The 21951-nt window shown below is 41.3% G+C and overlaps 1 protein-coding gene across 8 annotated transcripts in view; it reads right to left on the bottom strand.

The window, feature by feature from the left end:
* The window catches only part of pknox2 (pbx/knotted 1 homeobox 2), a 189235-nt gene that overhangs the window by 20743 nt on the left and 146541 nt on the right, over positions 1–21951 (bottom strand). For 7 of the 8 annotated variants that reach the window (XM_043676852.1, XM_043676856.1, XM_043676850.1 and 4 more), the window contains one exon: positions 14292–14414. The exons of the other annotated variant lie outside the window; for it this stretch is intronic. In XM_043676852.1, the coding sequence (XP_043532787.1) occupies positions 14292–14414 (123 nt within the window). The remainder of the gene's footprint in view (positions 1–14291; positions 14415–21951) is intronic. 8 annotated transcript variants of the gene reach the window in all.

Below are 21951 nucleotides of genomic sequence, written 5' to 3'. Positions count from 1 at the left end.
AGGGCCTGTTTCCACACTGTAATCTAATCTAATCTAATCTAGGAGGATGGGAACTGATGAAGCTCTTGAAGTATATAAGGAAAGTAGTTAAACAAGGAATTAGAAGGGCGAAAAGGAGGCATGAAAAGTCATTAGCAAACAGGATACAGGAGAAGGCTTTCTGTACATATATAAAAAGCAAGAGGGTAGCCAGGGAAAGGGTTGGGCCACTCAACGACAAGAAGGGAATCTTTGTGAGGAACCAGACGAGGTAGATGAGCTCCAAAATGAGGATTTTATGTCGGTATTCATCAAGAGAAGGAATTGGTTCAGGATGATATCAGGAAAGGGAGTGTCGAGTTTCTAAGCTAAGTTGCTATTAGAAAGGAAGAGGTGTCAGTCTTAAAAAATATCAAGGTAGATAAGTCCCCAGGTCCTGACGGGATCTATCCCACAATATTGAGGGAGGCAAAAGAACAAATTGCTGGAGCATTGACAGACATCTTTGTATCCTCTCTGGCCACAGGTGAGGTCCCAGAGGATTGGAGAATAACCAATGTTGTCCCATTGTTTAGGAAGAATAGCAGGGATAATCCTGGAAATTACAGACCGGGAGTCTCACTTCAGTGGTAGGGAAATTATTGGAAAAGATTCTCAGGGACAAGATCTGTATGCATTTAGATACAAATGCACTTATTAGCGATAGACAGCATGGTTTTGTGGAGGGGAGGTCATGCCTCACTAACTTGATCGAGTTTTTTGAGGAGGTGATGAAGACGTTTGATGAGGGAAAGCGGTTGATGTCATCCACATGGGCTTCAGTAAAGCCTTTGACAAAGTCCCTCATGCCAGACTGGTACAAAAAGTGAAGTCACGTGGTATCAGGGGTGAGCTGGTAAGATGGATACAGAACTGGCTGAGTCATAAGAGACAGAAGGTAGGGTGGAAGGATGCTTTTCAGAATGGAGGCTGTGACTAGTAGTGTTCCACAGGGATCAGTGCTGGAATTTCTGCTGTTCATCGTCCACATAAATGATTTGTAGAAAATGCAGCTGGTCTAATTAGTAGGTTTGTGGACAATACAAAGATTGGTGGATTTACGGATAGTGAGGAGGACTGTCACAGGATACAGCAGGATATAGAGCATTCAGAGGTATCGGCAGAAAAACGGCAGATGAAGTTTAATCTGGACAAGTGTGAGGTGATGCATTTTGGAAAGTCAAGTACAGGTGGAAATTATACAGTGAATAGCAGAACACTTAAGAGTATTGATGTGCAGAGGGATCTGGGTGTGCAGGTCCATAGATCACTGAAGGTGACAGCGCATGTAGATAAGGTAGTAAAAAAGGCCTATGGCATGCTTGCCTTCACTGAAAGGATAGACAAGTTATGCTGCAGCTTTATAGAACTTCAGTTAGGCCACACTTGGAATATTGTGTACAGTTCTGGTCACCGTACTACCAGAAGGCTTTGGAGAGAGTATATAAAAGGTTTATCAGAATGCTGCCTGGTTTGGGGGATTTTAGCAATGAATAAAGGTTGAATAGCAGAACACAGGAGGTTGAGGGGCAACCCGATGGAAGTATACTAGATTGTGAATGGTATGATAGAGTGGAAAGTAAGAGGCTTTTTTCTCAGGGTGGAGGGGTCAATTACTAGGGGACACAGTCTCGAGATTCAAGGGGAGGGGAAGTTTAAAATAGATGTGTGAGGCAAGGTTTTCACACACAGTGTGGTGAAAGCCACCAGCATGCTGCCACAGGAAGTGGTGGAAGCAGACACAGCGGCTGTATTCAACAAGCATCTGGACAAATACATGAATAGGAAGCGAATAGAGGGATATGGATCCTGTAAGTGAAGACAGTTTTAGTATGGAAGGGCAAAATGTGGCGGCGCACGCTTGCATGGTTGAAGGGCCAGTTCCTGTTCTGTATTATTCTTTGTTCACAATGGCCTTGAGGTATTGGTACTGGTAACCAGCAGTTTGATTGCTGCAGTCCTCGTAGTGTAGGCACACCCATGGTGCTGATGAGGAGAGAATTCAGGGTGTGGATCCAGGGGTAGTGAAGGATCGGTGATATATTTCTCCATCGGGACGGTGCAGATGGTGGTGTTTCTGGTTACCTGCTTCCCTCGCTCTTCCGTGTGGTAGAAGGTGCAGGTTTGAAACCTGTTCAAGATAGATCGGAGGCAAATTGTAACAGCCCATCTCGCAGATGGAATACCCAGCTGCCACCATGTGCTGCTGGTGCAGGGAGTAAATGTTTAGACTGGTGGTTGAGGTCCCACTCAAGTGGATTGCTTTGCTCTGACAAAGTCAGGCATCTTGAGTGTTGTTGAATCAAAAAAAGTTGGTTTGGAAGTGCAGCAGGTAATTAAGAAAGCAAATGGAATATTATCCTTCATTGCGAGAGGGATAGAGTTTAAAAATAAGGAGGTTATGCAACTGCATAGGGTGCTGGTGAGGCCACACTTGGAGTACTGTGTACAGTACTGGTCTCCTTACTTGAGAAAGGATGTACTGGCACTGGAGGGGGTGCAGAGGAGGTTCACTGGGTTGATTTTGGAATTGAGAGGGTTGGCATATCAGAGGTTGAGTAAACTGGGACTATACACATTGCAATTTAAAAGAATGAGGGGAGATTTTAGAGAAACATGTAAAATTTTGAAGGGAATAGATAAGATAGAAGAAGGGAGATTATTTCCACTTACGGGTGAAACTAGAACTAGGGGACAAAGCCTCAAAATAACGGGAAGCAGATTTAGGACTGAGTAGACAAGAACTTCTTCAATCAAAGGGCTGTGAATCTGTGGAATTCCCTGCCCAGTGAAACAGTTGAGGCTATCTTGTTGAATGGTTTAAGATGAAGATAGATTTTTGAACCGTGAAGGAATTAAGGGTTATTGTGAGCGGGCAGGTAAGTGAAGCTGACTGCATGAAAAGATCAGCCACAATCTGACTGAATGGGTGGAGATAGCCTACTCCTGCTCCCCGTTCTTACGTTTGTTGGAATTCATCTACCACAGTGAGTTTTAGACCTTGGTCCTTTCAGGGTAGAAGTTAATAGGGAGAAAAAGAGGAAGAGAGATACATAGATATAAGATAACTACTTAGACTGGGGATCTGGAAGAACAAATCCCAGGGCCTTCTGGAAAGGTGAGGAGAAAATAGAAGCTAGAAGGAAAATCTACAGGATCAGAACTTGCTGAAGAACATGCATCTCTGTTAGTAATTGGCCAGAAAGGTTTGATGTGGATGAGATACACTTGTGAATCACAAGTTGCTAGGCTGATTTGTGCGACATTCTGTGCTTAACCTTTATCATGTTTGGTGGATCTGAGGACTGCTTTGATGGCTGTTAGTCTCTGAAGCAAACAGGAGTGCAGGGATCGCTGCTGCCCAGTAAACCATGACCTTTGTCTTGGTTTTGAGATGGTGTGCAGATGCTGATGACAAGATTGATTTTATTTGGATTTTAAAACAGTATGATTTAAAACTACTGAAGTGGCACAGAGGGTTCCTTGTTCTAGTCCCCCTCATCAGCTGCATCATCATCCCGAATCCAGTCTGTGAAGATTTTCGTACATTTCAATGCAATCCCCTCTTGTCTTAAGTTCACGATAAGATCCATTTACCATGGGACAGTTGGAGCAGGTAAATTTATCAAGGCCACAATGGAACATTTTATGGACCACAGCAAAGAAATTTTCTATATTGGTGCAGATTCAATATATCTCCAAGTTTTGTGGTTGCAATCAATGCACCAACTTCAGATTGACCTAAAGTTCTTCTCATTAAGCTAGCTCTCCAATATTACATGGAACCTGGCACAAACTGGTGTATTCTTATAGCTATCTTCTATTGTTTCACCCCTACCTCTGTCAACATGATAGTGTTAACATGGGACTTGTTTCCATTTGCATATCCTTAAGACCCACTAGCTTGGCATGAATTGTGGAGGCTAAAAACATTAATAATTTTGTTCCTTTCTTGTCTTGCTTTGTTTTTCATGTTCTGAGCATACGCGATCATTGTGTCACGACTCCCATCAGTAATTGGTGGGCAGAGGCTTGGCAAAAGGAATTACAACCCAGTAGCCAACAGCAACAGCTTGTTTCAATTTATTTGGAGTGTTTTTCAGTCAAACATTAAGGTGCACCCACAATTCAAATCAGGACCGAGCAAATTTCATAACATCTAATTAAATCAAAAATTAATTTGTTGCCAGGACCTAATTGTTAGCCAACATCCTTAGTTGTCCTAAACAGTCATAGAAAAATGCTTAGTCTGGTCTACTTGGTGTCATAAATGTACAAATAGTGCCAGAAACATAAGACTATTAAAAATATCTAATGCAGTACAAATTGCTTAGGCTCTTGTTTTCAACAGTTCATGGGCAACATCATCATTAACCCCCTTCAGGGCCTCATTAGGATGTGCAGCCGAGCCTGCATCACAAGCCCCATGAAGTCTTCTAATTGCATGAATCAGTGTTAATTGGGGCCTGAAGTAATGTATAGGAGAATCTGTCAAGCAGCTCTCTAACCTCATATATCACTTGCCGTCAGGTCTCCGAGCCTTAAACCTCACCCTTTTGGGATCAAAAGGCATACAAACTTTTAACAAACCAGCTCACTCCACCGTCGTTTATCTTCCTAGATCCTGTCGCTTACGGATGTTCTGACAAGTATTACATTTCTCACAGAGATTGCAATAAAAACTCAGCAAAGCAAGCCTTTGTCCCACAACCCAGCTCTTGAGAGAACGCAGTAGACAAATAGACAGAGGAAAACTGACACAAAAACCAATCTGTCCTGCGTATCTCCACAATTTGTGAGATGACATTTATTTCCAATGAGCAAAAAGGACAGCAGCCCTCCTCTTTTGCAACGTTCTGTTGACCTTCCTCATCCTCAGATGCACTATCGACTTTATTTATTATGGAAGCATGCAACCAGCTGTCAACAGTCCTGGACCAGACTCTCAGCACTTTCCTCTCATACAACATGAATTCTGGATTTCCATGTGATTTTGTATTCTTGTGAAATGTCCTGACGAGTGCAAGATTGAATCCTATAAGATCCTGAATGGTCTAGACAGGGCAGATTTGGGAGGATGTTTTTTCTTATGAGAGAAATTAAAATGAGGTCACACTGTTTATAAATCAGTGGCCAGCATTTAAAATAGAAATGAAATGCAGTGTTTTCTCTCAAAAGTCTTTAAAACTTTTTTTGTGTTCTTTTGAAGGCTATCTCCTAAATAACAGGCAGATGTGCTTTCAATGAAAATTGTACACAGTGATTAAACTAGTCTTAATGTTGTGTTCAACAGCTTATACAGCAGTCCCACTCACTGCCACAAGATCTTATTGGCTAGTCTATGTTGGAAAACCGCTTGATGAAGCAACTTCCCAGTGTCATTTTCAGTCCCGCATTGGTAGAAACCATGAGAAATGCAGCAGATCTGGTAACATCCGTGGGGACTGTAACAGAATTAATATTTTGAGTCCAATATGACCCTGGTTCAGAAATTGAAATATTAATTCCACTTCTCTCTCCACAGAGCTGTTGAGTTTCACCAGCATTCTGTTTGTTTCAGATGTCCAGCATTTGCAATATTTTGCCTTCATTGATTCAAACCTCCTAAGTTAGGTTAAAGATTATTTGAAAAGCCAACAATTTACAGTAACACTGTTCTAATTACAACAAAGATTTACAGCTTCTTTAACATAGTAAGACACCGAAGGCATTAGCAAATAAAATTTGTTACTGAGTCTCAAAAAGAGGTATGAGGACAGATTACCAATTGGACGGCTTTCAAGAGAATCTTAACAGGGGAACGAGTTGTAAAGAAATTTAGTAAGTCACAGTTCTCCATTGTGGCTCAGTGGTTAGCACTGTTGCCTCAAAGGATCAGGGACCTGGGTTCGATTCTGTCCTCGGGCGACTGGTGTTTGCAAGTTGTCCCTGTGGGTTTCCTCCAGGTGCTCAGATTTCCTCCCACAGTCTGAACATGCGCAGGTTAGGTGGTCTGGCCATGCTAAATTGGCCATATTGTTCAGGGATGTGCAGGCTAGTGGATTAGCCATGGGAAATGCAAGGTCAGCAGGATAAGTTATCAAAGTTATCTCCAGGTTCCACATTGTCCTAGCCTGAACGCCTGTATTTCTCAGTTTTTGTATTAACCCCCAACTCATGCCCAGTTGGGTAGGGGTGGGTCTGAATGGGATGCTCTTTGGAGGGTAATTGCAGACTTGATAGGCTGAATGGCCTGCTCCCACAGTGTAGGGATTCTGTGATCTTGTTTTATGAAGAATTGACGTATGGCCATTAACACGGGGAGATAGGTAAAGAGGACCTGCTGTGAGTTAGAATACGGATAGTAGCATTTTAGAGGAGCTCAGGCTACAGAGATGAAAAAGTAGAAGCCAGTCAGGATAGTCCTGACATATTCAGGTGTAAAAGTGATAACAGAACAAACGGCAGTTTCAGCAGCAGATGAGCTGAGATGGTATGGAGTTGGATAACATTTGAATGTAGAAGCTGCAGGTATAGACGGTTGACCTGATGACAGGCAGTTTGGTTGGAGAGATTTAAACATGTGATTGTGAGAAAGATCAAATTGTTGTTCCTTTCCTAGTGGAGGAAAGAGAGATTGGAAGTGAAGGAACAGCTTGGAATGTCAGTGGGCCGAGGGTGGCATCTATAAGGACAGGATGGTAGCTTTGAAAGAGACAGAAACACTATCCCAGCAGTGGAAACAGTTAATAACATCAGCTAATGAGATGCCAGAAAGGGAAGCTAGCTAGTGAACAATTTGTTGAGAATAGGCTTAAGGGAGCAGGTGGAGGCTGACACGAGCAAAACTGGGCATGAGTTGGGGGCTAATACAAAAACTGAGAAATACAGGCGTTCAGGCTAGGACAATGTGGAACCTGGAGATAACTTTGATCCAAAGGGTGGAGGAATCTGCACCTGTCACAACTCGTTCAAGGCAGCTGCCTGACTGACTCTAAGGACAGTCACCGTCTATTTTAATTATTTGGCACAATAGACAAATGGTCTGCTTCCCCATTTGGCAAGTGCATTGTTCCTGTGTGGAAATGCCTCATATAGGAAATTTGCAGATTCATGCACACAAACAATTCCTATTCATATATATACAAATGAGGAAGAATAGGCCATTTGGCCTCTTCAGGTTGCTTACCATTTAAAGAAATCATAACCAATTTGATCCACCTGCTCATTAATACTATAATTAACATTGGTGTCCTGGAGTTGATGTGATAGGGATTCAGACATATACTATGTGAAATAACAGGACAGGTCTAAACTTCAGGCTGTATCCCAGTGAGAGTCAGTGGCCTCAGGATTACAAGGGAGATAATATATCTGACTACACACCATTTTACATTGACGTTCCCACCAGAAACTGGAGTTAAAACTATCCTTTCTCATGCAGTGCACTGCACGAGAGCCAGTCCCTTTATATCTCGATTTAAGGCTGAATGTGGCAGCAACAAGCAATCCTTACCCGAATATAAAGGATTTCTTAGGTGTTGGTTGTAGCTCGGTGCTAGCATGCTCCCATTGAATCAGATGAGTTTCAAGTTGCAAGTCAGAGTGTTGAGCACAAGGTCCAGGCTGAGACACCAGTACAGAAATGAGGAAGTTTTACAGTGTGGCAGATGCGGTCTTTTGGAAGAGACATTAAACTGAGGCCATGCCTTCCCTTTCAGATTGGTGAAAAGTTCCCAGTGTGCAATTTCAAAGGGAAGGGGAGCTCTCCACAGCGTCCTGCGCAATAATTACCCTTGAAGCAACATCACCAAAGATTATCTTGTCACTAAAATACCGCTGTGTGCAGGGTTTTGCTGTGCACTTGCCGGCAACATTTCCTACATCATAACCATGTCTACAGTTTAAAACTACTGAATGAATTAGCTCTAAGCTACCTCAAGACATCTGAAAGACATGAAAGGATGCTATATAAATGCAAGTCATTTTTTTTTCTCCATTCTAATAAATCTGAAATCAATTTACAGTAATAAAGAACAAACTGTTACCCGTAGCAACCAACCTGACAATTATACCAGGTGTCAAAAGCACAGCTTAAGAATTCACATCTCATGCTTAAGGAATGTTGCTCCTTTGTGGGAAACCAATTAAGTGTGATCTAAAACCCAGTTTACACCTGAGCAACATGCAGGGCAGTGAATTAAATGTCTGGGTAGGATTTCCCAGCCATACATAAAACTATGTTTCAATTGAAAGAGGATTGATGGACGTAGGACATTGCTGAGAAGTTGGAATTGTAGTCATTGAAAAGGGATAGGAATGGTGGAATTGATCTTGTCAGAGTAGTAAATTTGAACACAGAATCAAACCAGGATCATGTGGAATGTCAAATAATGTTTGTTTCGACTTCATTGGATAGTTCAGCTACAACTGTAACTGGTCAAAGTGCCTCGTTGATGAGCCAAGTTAATGTAGGGCATTTGGAGCTGGCATGGCTGTTAGACTGCTGACACCAACTGCTCAGGACAAAGTCAAGAACAAATAAGGAAGCATAAAGAATGACCAATTAAGACATTTATTACTCATGTAATTAGCGTATACAGTAGGAGAAGGACAAATGTTAGGATAAAAGTCAAAACTTTCCTCATGCTGAGGACAATGCACATGGAATAATTTTTAACAAAGTCAATGACACAGATGTAATACTCACATAAAAACTGAGTTTCTGAGACTAAATTTTAACCAAATATTAGGGGTACCATTTGTACATGAGTTTTAGAGCCATACAGTCATAGAGCACAAAAATAGACCCTTTGGTCCAATCAGTCCATGCTGAACATAATCCCAAACTAAACTAGTCCCACCTGCCTACCCCAGCCCATATCCCTCAAAACATTTCCTGTTCATGTACTTACCGAAGTGCCTTTCAAGCATTATAACTGTGCCCTCCACCACTTCCTCAGGAAATGCATTCCACATGTGAACCACCCTCATTTCCTTTTCAAACCTGTCTCTCTTCTCACCTTAAAATTATGCCCCCTTGTCTTGAAATTCCCCATCCTAGGGAAAGGACACCTACCATTAACCCTATCCAACCACCTCATGATTTTATAAACCTCTTTGAGGTCACCTCTCGTATGGTCCAGTAAAAAAAGTTCCAGCTTATCCAACTTTTCTTTACAACTCAAATCTTCTGGTAACATCCTGGTAAATTTCTTCTAAAGCCTCATCCAGCTTGATAACATCCTTCCTATAACAGGGTGGGGATTTAAATAACCTCTCTTCCATTACCTTGCTACCTAACATAATGGGTCTTCATCAGCTGACTACTAAATTGCCAAGGCATACGTTAATCCTATGACACCACATCCAAAGGTCTCTTCATTACAAACAGCTGAACTGCCACCTTTGAGGAAAGCAAACAGCATGCAGAACGAGTGTTGTATCCTCCTGCTCCTATCCTCTATGTTTCTATAAATAGTGAATGAGTTCAAGGAGAAGGTGTTGGATTGATGGATACAATTACAATGATTAAAAGACACTTGGATAGGTAAATGAAGAAGCAATTTTTGGAGGGTTATGGCCAGGAGCAGGCCGGTGGGACTAGCTTAGTTTGGGATTATATTCAGCATGGACTGGTTGTACCGAAAGGTCTGTTTCCATGCTGCTATGACTCCGTACAGGCAGAATGATAAACTGGAACTGGGGACAAACAAAATAGGATGGGAGAGCTGGTCAACTGGCCTCTCAAATTGAGTTTTCAACTGTCTAACTAAATCAATGACAAGTTTAATTTTCACACTAATTCATCTTTTAAATTTCATTACATTTAAAAATACAGTTTTTAGTGCAGTTAATTCTTTTGTAATATTGATGATTATTCTCTTGAGTATAACACACCTCTGGAACAGGCGGAACTTGAACCGTTCCCTCCTGGCTCAGAGGTAGGGACATTACCACTGCACCACAAGAATCTCCACTGCATCTTCTAATGTATGTCTAGCTCATAAACTATGACAGATCAACTCATGTTAAAGTAAGATGGGATCAGGGACTGGTGTTATAAATATAAACAAATGCAGTGCAAATGTAGACTAAATATCAGCAGAAATTTCATTTACAAATGTCAGTACTTGGAACAATCTGCCAGGAAAGAGGGAAATGAGATACAGAATTTAAAGCTTTTTTCACATTGGATATTCAGAAGAGAGTGTAACAATGGTATGGAGGGCTGAGCACAAAGTTCAAGGGTCGAGTAATCTTTATATCCCAGACATTTTTTAGTCAGGTTGGAATGCAATAACTTTCTAACTTTCCAAGCGATGGAAGGAATTATCACCTGAAGTAAAGTTTCCAGAGTATAAGCCAGGAGCAAACATAGTCACGGATGAAGTTATTCATGAGCCGAGATGACTTTCACTGTAGACCCTTTTCGTCTTGCTGTTTATTTTCCCTGAGGTTTTATAAACTAGAATCGCACCAGCTGGTGTCTTTACTGCAGCTGTGCAGACTGGATTAAAGTAAGCAGCTCATGGTATCAGAGTAAAGCACATAGCATGAGTTAATGGAAAAGAACTTGGAACTCTTCACTCAAGAGTCATACCTATCCCAACTGGAGAATTCCAATACGCCGAACCACATCCGTTGCATAGAATTTCTGAGATATGCAAAATGTTTCAACATATGATCCTGATCCAAAAATAAAACGCTTCCTTATGATCCACATTTACACAGACAATCTGCTGAGTGTCTATTGCATCATAAAGATTAAGGAGAGATACAAGAATAAAATGATCTTGCATTTCCAACTGAGAATTAAGGGAGCACAGGCCCATGGTGTGGGATCTCTGACTTGCACTTTGTGAGGTTATGTCTTCATCTACATTGCAAAGCAGTACAGCAACAAAAGAAATCAATAAAGGAGGTCATGAAGCCATCATTTGTTAACAATGAACAGGACCCGGTGGAGACACAAGATTATGGGATAGTTACAAAGGGTAAAGGTTGTCTGCCCCCTTAGTCTATCCATTCAGACAGACCCCACAGCTTTCTCCCATTGCCCATCCCTCCAGTTCCTTGTCAATGAAGCTGCAAAAGTACATAAATTGCATATTTTCTTCAAATTCAATCTTACAAGTAACTCATTTACATAGAATACACAGATAAATGAAGAATGCTGTGTTGTGAAATTATACCCCTATTTATAAAGGAACCTTTAACTGAGACATGATGCACAGAAAAGATTATATCCAACTACAAACTGAGGAATCCTCAATTAAATAAACTTATAGTGATTATAATGAGATTAGCCAGCTGGGTATCATGCACTACAAGTTCCTTGATTGTGGCCATTAATTTGGAGCAATCAGGGAGCCCTAGCTGACATAAAAAAAGGTGAGTGTCAGGGATACTGACACTGTATGAGGCAGCACTATAGTTAAGGACTGTTCATGTGCAAATAAATGGTGAGTCAGTGACAGGATACTGGTCTCTGTAGAGTTATTTCATACCTACATAAATCTATTTTTCTCAGTCATCAACTAATCAAATATACTACCACAGAGAATAGCAATTACAGAATCAGTGTCCATAATTCAAAAATTAAGTGCACTGAATTACTGATCGGTGGGGATTGAAGGGGTAAGGGTTTGGATGTAGGAATAAAAACAGGAACTCTCAACATGATAGTGATTAGAATGTGGAATGCTACCCTGTTGTTAAAGCCAATTCCATAAATTCTTTCCAATTAAAGTCAGATTGTCACTTGAAAAGGAGGAATATTAAAAGGCATAAGAGGAACATGAAGGAGACTGAGACATGGTAAGGTGGCTGATTGCACAAATAAGCCAGAATAGACTGCATTTGCTGAATGGCCAGTTTCTGTGATGTAACAGTCTCTGATTTAGTATTTTCACATCCAGAAATACAACCTCAAAATACAAACAGCTAAAGGTTTAAATTGCCTTTTCCTATTCTTGTACTGCAAATTATTCAATGTAATGGCAATTTTCAGCTGAATAAATAACATATTTGAGTTTAAGATTATCTCTAATTGGGGCCAAAAGGGAAAGTAAAACTAGCAGGTGGTCATGAAACATCTTCAACATTAGTTCTTCAAAGTACATCCCAAACCTTTTAGAATGAAGCAAAACAATGGCTGCAAGACCCTCAAAAAATATCAATTGATAAAGTGATCAATTATTAACCATTCATTAGGCAGGAACAAAAGACCAACTATCCATCACACAGAGGCACCAACTCTGTTAATATTCAGATAATATCGAGATAGATTATGAGAAATATCTTTATGCAGAAAGTCCAGAGGAGTTTTTTCCAAGGGAATATTAAAAACTAAGATCATCTTTCAAGGGGCAAGTTAAAATAAAAGAAGACTTGTAGAAGTTTTTAAAATCATGAGGGGCATGGATAGGATAAATTGTCAAGGTCTTTTCCCCTGGAGGAGGAGGTGGGGCGGTGGAGGAGGAGTCTAAAACTAGACAGCATAGGTTTAAGGTGAGATGGGAAAGATGTAAAAGTGACCGAACTTTTTCACGTAGAAGTTGGCGTGTGTATGGAATGAGATGCCAGAGGAAGTGGTGGAGGCTAGTACAATTACAACATTTAAATGGCATCTGGAAGGATATATGAATTGGAAGGGTTTAGAAGGATATGAGACAAATGCTGGCAAATGACTAGATTAATTTCAGATATCTGGTTAGCATGGACAAGTTGGACTGAAGGGTGTGTTTCGATGCTGTCCATCTCCAGGACTCTATATATATCTGCATGCAACAGCAGTGGAATTAGTTTTGGATTATTTCAGTAAAGAGCCAACACAAACAAATTAAGCCAATTCTTCCCATTTAGTGCTGCAAACATCCACAGCTCTAATAACAACAGAATATCATAGAAACAGCATCTATTCTGCAGGAGCATCTTGGTGAAATTTCACTCTCCTGTTCACTCGCCACAATCATAGTCTTTCTCTTTATCAACTAGTTCCCTATTAGAGGGATCTATGGACTCTGCAATAGATTCCACACTCTTACAGCCCTCTGTGTAAAGATTATTTCCCAACAAGCCCTTTTGTCTTTTGTGATTATTGTAGATTGCGGATTTAAATTCTGGATGAAAGCCACAGATGACACACAACGACATTCAATATAACGACACCTCTGCATTCAAAACTCGGAGTGTGACATTAATGCTTTTGTATGAAAGTGCTTCATCTGCTACTTAAATTAAGGTGGTGACCACTTCATTTAAGCAGGTTAATGACTTCATAAAATTTAGCAAATACAGAAATTTCATACAATAAGTTAATTCTATGCTTTCTAAAAACAGCATGAATCCAATTCACTCATTGTTGAGTTTAATAAGATGAAGAAAGACGTCATATTTCTCAAACATATCTTTGTATAATTTAATTCTTTTTGTTTGGATCGGAAAGATGGTTTGCATTTGCAGAGTTCTAGTTCCAAGACAATAAACCCTTATACCATAATCTTGCAGATCACTCTATTTTTTAGATTACTGCGACTTTAAATCAGAATAAGCATACTCACCTTCTCCCATCACTTCCAATGTGATTGCTGCTGCCTAATTCACCCTGAAAACTCATCTCTACTTGTCACTTCTACCACTTCTCTGATGATGACAAATTTCTTTTGTGCAATGTATTAGCATCAGATCTGACCCAGACTGTAAGGTTCATTTAATAAACCACGTGGAAAGAGTTCATTATTATCGATCTTTAACAAGGCAAGTAACACTTTCAAAATTTAAGGCTAATTCACTTTGCATTTGTGCTGATGACACATTCCTACATCAAGTTGACTTTGGAAAATAGTCCGCCAATCTTTGCTACCAATTTCCATCAGACCATAGTCACTGTTCGCTAAATGCGAGACAAATACAGCCTGGGGAAATTTGCTGATTGTAAGTGTTTTAAATCGTACACACATAGATTTGTCGAAAAACATAGACAGCTTATCATAGATGTAAAGAGCCATAGTCCATAAAGAACCATAAGCATTTCTCTCCATTAGTGGTGGTGTGTAGTTTGAAGGTGACCACTCCACAAATGTTAGGTAAGGTGAGGAGGTGGGACCTCCATGAACTACCACAGCTGGAATAGAGAACATGCTGCTTCCCTAATTCTGAACAACACTCCAGTTATTTTGCCAATGCAGCTAGCTTAATTCCACTTCCTAAACATTGTACTAACATTGTTCAAAGGAGAGCAGCATGTTAACCCTCATCACGCAAACTGAACAGTGACTTTGCTCACTCACCACAAGATGCTGAAAGAGCCAGGAGCGCATGATGTTAGTGGCGTGCTTGGGCAGGACACCACGTTTACTCTTTGACTTCTTGTCCTCTCCATCCTGAAGGAGAGAGGTCAGCTCCAGATTCACCTATATTTGCAGAGAAAGAAAGGAAAGTAACAAAGGCACTTATCACAATAGCCAGGTTCTGCTAAGGAAAGCCCTGTTCTCCTTCCAATTACACATGCATACCTCCCCCATGTGACCTCCCCTTTCCAGTGACATTAACTGTCCATTAGCTTGGGCCCCCCAACTGGCACATCAGGGAAGGCAAGTCCAGGTTCAATCAAATTAAAAGACGATGCCATTGTCAAATTTCAACCCGCCCTCAAAGTGTTGGCTTGGGCTTCGGGATTACTAGTCCAGTGACATTAGCATGATACTATTGTCACTCACCCGACTGGGTGAGTTGGACACATGCTTGATCTGAAATCTGAGATTCAAGGCTGAACCAATTCACGGCTGATTTCTAGGGTTAAAATGTCATACCTATCAGCAAGGTCTCCAGTCTCTGACCTCTATCTCATGCTACCAGCTTCATTGCCAAATTAAGAGAAGTTATGCACATCTAGCCCAGGTTGATGTAAATGAACTGATACTCAAATCTGGCAAAGGATAAGTGCATGACCTCCCTTGCTGTTCAATAGCCAATCCTCCAGGGATCTCCAGAATCACTGAATGGCTACAATAGAGAAGGAGGCCTTTCAGCCTCTCATGCCTATACTGGTCCGTTGATGGAGCAAGTCACCTTGTTTGACTCCCCTGCCTTTTCTAGCTGGTCTTGCACATTTTCCCTTCTCAGAAAATCATACAACTGTATTTTGATGTTTTACGTCAGTTTTCATTGTGGAGAAAGACATGGAGGCTGAGGAACAGTCCACAATACAGAAGAGGAGGTGCTTGAGGACTTAAAAAACATAATGGTGGATAAATCTCCAAGGCCTTATCAAGTGCATCCAAGGAGGTTGTGGAAAATGGGGTCCCTAGCAGAGACATGTGTATTATCTATAGCTTTGGCTAAATGTGAGCTATTGAAGTTTGATTAAGTGAACAAGGGCGGGACTTGTATATTTAATGGTAGGGTCCTGGGTAGTGTTGTCAAACAGAGAGACCTAAGGGTTCAGGTACATAGTGATTTGGAAGTTACAGGTAGACAAAGTGATTAAGAAGGTGTTTAGTACCCTGGCCTTCAATGCTCAAACCATTGAGCATGGGAGTTGAGATGTCATGTTGAACTTGTACAAGACATTGGTGAGGAAACATTTGGAGTACTGCTGCATTGTAAGGATGGATGGGTCAGGTGACCAATAGTTATCATATGAAATCATGAGAGGTATACAGAAAGTGAATAACTGTTTTTTATTCTCCTAGGATTGGGGAGTTCAAAACTAGGGGGCATATTTTTAAGGTGAGAGGAGAAAGATTTAAAAGGGACCTGAGGGGCAACATTTTGATGCAGAGGTGGTTCGTATGTGGAATGAACTACCAAAGGAAGTGGTAGATGCAGGTACAGTTACAACATTTAAAAGATACTTGGACAAGTACATGAATAGGAAAGGTTTAGAGGGATATGGCCAAACGCAGGCATGTGGGCCTAGTTCAGTTTGGGAAGCTTGGTCAGCAGTGACCAGTAGCACCGAAGGATCCGTTTCCATGTTATACGACCCTGTGACAGCCTCCTTTGAACAGACACTGACCACACTCTGGGCAGTACAGTCCGGATCCTAGCCACTTGCTGCATGAAAATGATTTCCCTCCTGTTGCTTTTGAATAGGTGACCTTTGCTTCTTGACCCTTCCACTTGTGGAAATAGTTTCTTTGCATCTACCCTGTCCAGATGACTTCATAGATTTGAATGTCTCCTCTCAACCTTCTCTTCTGTAAGGAGAGGTTTTCCATAATGTCCAAATACTGGTGATAGACCAAAATGGTTGACTGACAGTCGAGTTCCATCCAATTGGGTTATTATAAGCCTATTTGGGAATGTGGTGCATTGCAAGGATGGATGGGTCAGGTGACCAATAATTACCATTTTAGAGAGGAGGGGGGAATGTAAGGAGCAGTTATAGGTAGGGACTCATCTATCTCCAGAAACACATCTATCCTGAGTTGACAATCCAAATTGTGGATGACTGATGTAATGCAAAATGGTATAGTCTCAATGCTGAAGCTAGAGTTCCTTTGTGATTGTAACCTAAGCATAATGCTAAAGGCAAAATGAAGAGAGCTTTATGCTGCAAGCACTTGACATTGACACTGGGCCCTAAAATGGAAAACAAAGTGTTTTCATAAACTGCTGGGCATAGTATTCACAAAATGTTAGGCAGTATTTGTGCGCATGAATATCAAGAGCAATGAAAAACCACCCCGACAGAACTATGCAGATCAGACTATCACATGCACACTTGTAAAACTGAGATCAAATTCTAATCTCACCCAGAGTTTGCACAATAACGAACACGAATAGCTAAATTAAAAGCATCATTTCTAATCAACTACATGTGAGGAATTTTAATCTTTGCAGACACCACAACTCCAATTTCCTGAAAAAGAAGAAATAAAAATGTTGGAAGCAGTACAGGCATGACGGTTGCCATGGGAATGAGGAAACACAGACCTGGTGGCTACAGCACCTACAGCTGGGGAAAATTCTTTGTGAACTACTTACATTATGTCAGCACAGGAATGTTACGCTGCTACTAGATGCTGCCACATTTGTTAAGTCATGAGCTAGGATGTAAAATGGATTGTGACCCCCATCTTCATTTCTGCTCATCAAAGGAGTGAGAATAGTTCTCCAATGGCCAAGGTGTTAAGACATTGATCAGCTGAACCACACAGAGCAGGTAGTGACCCTAGTCGGGGCTGAGTTAGTTCAAGACTATCAGAGCGACAGTATCATTATCCCATTGTCCCTCAGTATCCACGGCTGGGGAAGGAGAGGAGTGAGAGGACAATACAGTCGTGCCAATGTAGCCTATTGACATTCAGTATCCAATAATATTTGAGGGGCTGATAGGAGTAAGGGATGATTAGCAGCTGGAAGTACTGATTTCCTGCAGCTCCTTCCGAATTTAACAGCAGGATCTGATGTTGCTTTCAGCCAATTCCTGCCAATGGTTGGAATGAGAAAGTGAGGATTGCAGATGCTGGAAAATCAGAGGTGAAAAGTGTGGCGCTGGAAAAGCACAGCAGGTGCTTTCAGACATAAGCCCAAATATTCTTGATGAAGGGCTTATGCCTGAAATGTCTATTCTCCTGCTCCTTGGATGCTACTTGACCTACTGTGCTTTTCCAGTGCCACACTTTTCAACTCTAAATGTGGGCTGAGAATGGATGAGTGATATAGAGTCATAGAGATGTACAGCAGGGAAATAGATCCTACGGTCCAACTCGTCCATGCCACCTTCTTCACCATCCTATCTATCTGCGACTCCACTTTCAAGGAGTTATGAGCCTGCACTCCAAGGTCTCTTTGTTCAGCAACACTCCCCAGGTCCTTACCATTAAGTGTATAAGTCCTGCTCTAATTTACTTTTCCAAAATGCAGCACTTCACACTTATCTAAATAAAAATCCATCCGCCACTCCTCAGCCCATTGGCCCATCTGATCAAGATCCTGTTGTAATCTGAGGTAAACTTCTTCGCTGTCCACTACACCTCCAATTTTGGTGTCATCTACAAACTTACTAACTGCACCCCCTATGTTCACATCCAAATCATTTATATAAATGATGAAAAGCAATGGACCCAGCACTGACCCACTGGTCACAGGCCTCCAGTCTGAAAAGCAACCCTCCACCCCACCCTCTGTCTTCTACCTTCGAGCCAGTTCTGTATCCAAATGCCTAGTTCTCCATCTATTCCATAGGATCTAACCTTGCTAACCAGGAACCTTGTCAAACGTCATCTTTGTTACTTCTTCAAAAAACTCAATCAAGTTGGGAGGCATGATTTCCCACGCACAAAGCTCTGCTGAGTATCCCTAGTCAGTCCTTGCCTTTCCAAATACAAGAAAATCCTGTCCCTCAGGATTCCCTCCAACTACTTGCCTACCACCAATGTCAGATATGTTGGAGATGACTTGGGAATATTGGACGTCAGAGGTCCTGATTATGATGAGTAGATTATCCATGGTCTGGTAAAGTGCTGGGAGATCAGAGGGTGGCATGGTGCTGCCTGGATGTATATTTAAAAAAGACGGACTGATACAAACACACATTCACTCACAAATTTAATCAAAAGCTGAGAATGACTACCAGTGTTTAGAATTTAATCAACAGCTGGGAATGATGCTTGGTATTCCATCAATGCAGCCACTTAAATGGTGTGGAGAGAACAGCAAGATACATCACTCTCCAGATCCAGGTCAAGAGAGATGTGCGAGTCAGAGAGTCACATGGAACAATACAAGTCACGCTGCTCAAAACATTTTAAGCTGCTATTTAATAACCACAAGGAGATGTACAAGCTATATGTGGATATACACAATGCTGCCTATTCATAGTAACTCAAAAACTGCTTAATTTGATAGCTTCGTTATTGAAATTTGAGAGAAAGTCAAGTAAGGAAACAGTATATGTTAAAATGTTTGCATTTCCTGCAAACATTGCAATTAATACCTGTACCATTTTCTCTTCCATTTTCTTGGTATTTGTGATAAATCAGTATATTCACCTCGCTCCCTGAGCAATGTCAAAGGAGATTTGCATATTGATTTCATTTCTACATATTTATAATAAATAAAGATTATAAAATAACAGCACAGTACCAATAAAGTTTTTATTTCGAACAAGTACACTTATTTAATTAAGTAACCATCCACCAATAGATATTATGCAGCATGCATAACACAGAAACTGGCCATTCAGCCCCACTGGTTCGGGATATGTGGGAGGGAGGGGTATGTCAAGGTCCAACAAACAGGTTCTGGAGGACTTCCTGTACTCAGGCCTTGAATTTCTGCCTCTGCCTGCTAGTGACAATTTTTTTTAGTTATGGCCCTAGTTTTAGCCTTTTCCATAAATAGAAGCATCTTCTCTACATACATTCCCATCAAATGTTAAAAAACTTGATCAGGTCATCTTGCAGCCTTCTCTAAAACATTCCCAACTGCTCGATTTTTTTCTGGATAGATACATCCTCTCAGTTCTGGCAATATCCTTGCAAATCTTTATTGCACTTTTCTCCAGTGTCTCAAGACAAGAAACTAGATTTTACAAACCCCCACCAGATGTGTATTTGGCCAAGTGGGGATACGGAAAACAGACTGGGCACCCAGTACAACAGTTTCCCACCTATCCCTGACCTCACCCACCTAATACAAACCAGTAACCCGATCATCACACGTAAATAATTATTAAAGGTTAACTGAGCTTGTTAAAATTCAATTGATCCCCGTATGACCCTGCCCATGGCATAATAGGATTGAGGCAGGCTGGAGTGATCTTAAAGAAGATTTGAAAAGTACGGGAATGAAATGGGGGATATTATCTTTGGAGGGTGGCCTGTGAGCATCCAGGGCACCCCCCTCCAGAAGGTATGGTATACCTTCTTCCTTACTCCCCATAATCAGACTTTTAAAACCTTTACCATCTCCAGCCTTGCCAAGCTCCATGCCAAAGACTGTCAAACCTCTCCACCCAATGCCCTTCACTCCCCCAAGTTCTGAGTTTCCATTGGGCCTTCGTTTTGGGTCTGGGTGAAGTTCTGCCAGCACCAACTACCAAGCATTGCCAGAAGGTGGGATCCCATTGAGCAGTAGATGTCACATTCTCCACCAATGTAGCATGCCTGCAGTGTTATAGCTGCAGGACAGGCTTCTTCTGGGGTTGTCAGCGGGTTGTTTATTGTCCTTCTGGGCCAGAGCAGGGAAAGGTCAGGAATTGCCCCAGAATTGCGCACAGCATGCTGGTGAAGGTGGTCGAACCAAGATTCTATCACAAATGTATCATCACTCCATGGCTTTTCAATGTCCTCATTGAATTCTTGTTCCTTGCTTATAATTTTAAGAGCTGTATCATTACATTAGTGGTTTGTATATCCGTGATCCAAACTTCCTCGCTCCTTGTTCCAGTTAGAATTATTCTTCAAGGAGTGTAGCCCTCCCTATTCTTCCTACCTCAATGTACCTTCACACACTCATCTTTATTGAAGTTCACTTGCCAACTGTATACACTTTCTGCTCAATTAATGCCTGTTAAATCTCTGGCAGAATTCTTCCGTATTAATTATACACCCAACTTTGGTGTCATGTTGTTCTGAATGTTCACTTGACGGGAAATAAGGCAGGTTAACAAATTAAAACAACAGGGAGAAAGCTTCTCCTCACAACACGCAGTGTTCACACTGAACCTGTGTTCACACAAGTTCTGAAAATAAGATTCACAGCAGGCTGACACAATTAAAAAGAAACACCCTGCTATACACAAGGTTATAGGTGTAGCAACTGTCAAGTTGAGGGGGTGTGGGGGCTGAAGGGTGGGAGAGAACATGGTGTGGGGGTGAGGTCGAAGCAGAGTGTGGGGGAGGGTTAGGGAGGGCATAGCATTTGGCAGCGAGCACGTATGAAGAGAAGGAAAAGGGGGAGTCATGGGAGAGGCAAGTTGGGGGCACGGTGAAGAGGCATAAACGAGTGACGAGAATGTTGAAGTAAACAGAGCGGGGTAAAGGATTATTTGAGATGCAAAGATTCAGTGGTAATGCAGGCAATGGCACAAAAGCTGCTCAATTTCAAACCGCAAGTTCAGTTTATTTCCATAATAACTGCAACAAGCCCAGGGCTTCAATTTTACGAAGAAAAGGTGCTAATGAGCTCAATCATCACACGTGGAGGAGGTGCAAGAAGAAATAAAATCATGGAAAAATAAAGTTAATGGCTTGGTATTTTCAAATTGTGTAACAAGCAGAGCTCAGGTTAAATCAGATCCATGCTACCAAATGTCCGAAATACAATATCTAATGCACTGCGAAAACAACTTGCGAAGAATTTTAAAAAATTAATAAGTCTACATAATTCACACGGATTTCAATAGAACAACCAGCTCTAATTCCCCAGAAGTACAAAACAAATGCATTCATGTTACACTTTTCATGACCATTGTGCACCCCAAAATACCTTCCAGCCAATGAAATCCTTTAGAAATATAGTGACCGTGGGAATGTAACAACATAGCAGCCAACTTGTGTACTGCAAGATCCCAAAGGCAACAACGTGATAACGATCAGATGATCTGTGATTGAGGCTGAGTTGTTGGCCAAGACACCACGAATAACTCCCCCACTCTTTGTTGAAATAGTGCCACAGTTTATTTCACTTGGAGGCAGGTGTAGCCTCAGTTTAATGTCTCACTCAAAAGAAAGCACCTCAAACTATACAGCACTCTAGTATTACTGTACTCCATGCCAGATTCTTTTTAGGGTGGACTGAGACTCAAACGCACAACATTATGTTTCAGAAATGAGTGCACTACCAAATGTACCACAGCTGACGTAAATTTAGAATCCTTCCAGTGTGGAAACATGATTTGGAGATGCCGGTGTTGGACTGGGGTGTACAAAGTTAAAAATCACACAACACCAGGTTATAGTGCAACAGGTTTAATTGGAAGCACACTAGCTTTCGGAG

The sequence above is a fragment of the Chiloscyllium plagiosum genome, chromosome 35 (assembly GCF_004010195.1).
Source record: "Chiloscyllium plagiosum isolate BGI_BamShark_2017 chromosome 35, ASM401019v2, whole genome shotgun sequence".
Taxonomy (NCBI): domain Eukaryota; kingdom Metazoa; phylum Chordata; class Chondrichthyes; order Orectolobiformes; family Hemiscylliidae; genus Chiloscyllium; species Chiloscyllium plagiosum.
The sequence above is the reverse complement of the archived record's forward strand: the minus strand, read 5'-3'. Positions and strand labels throughout refer to the sequence as shown.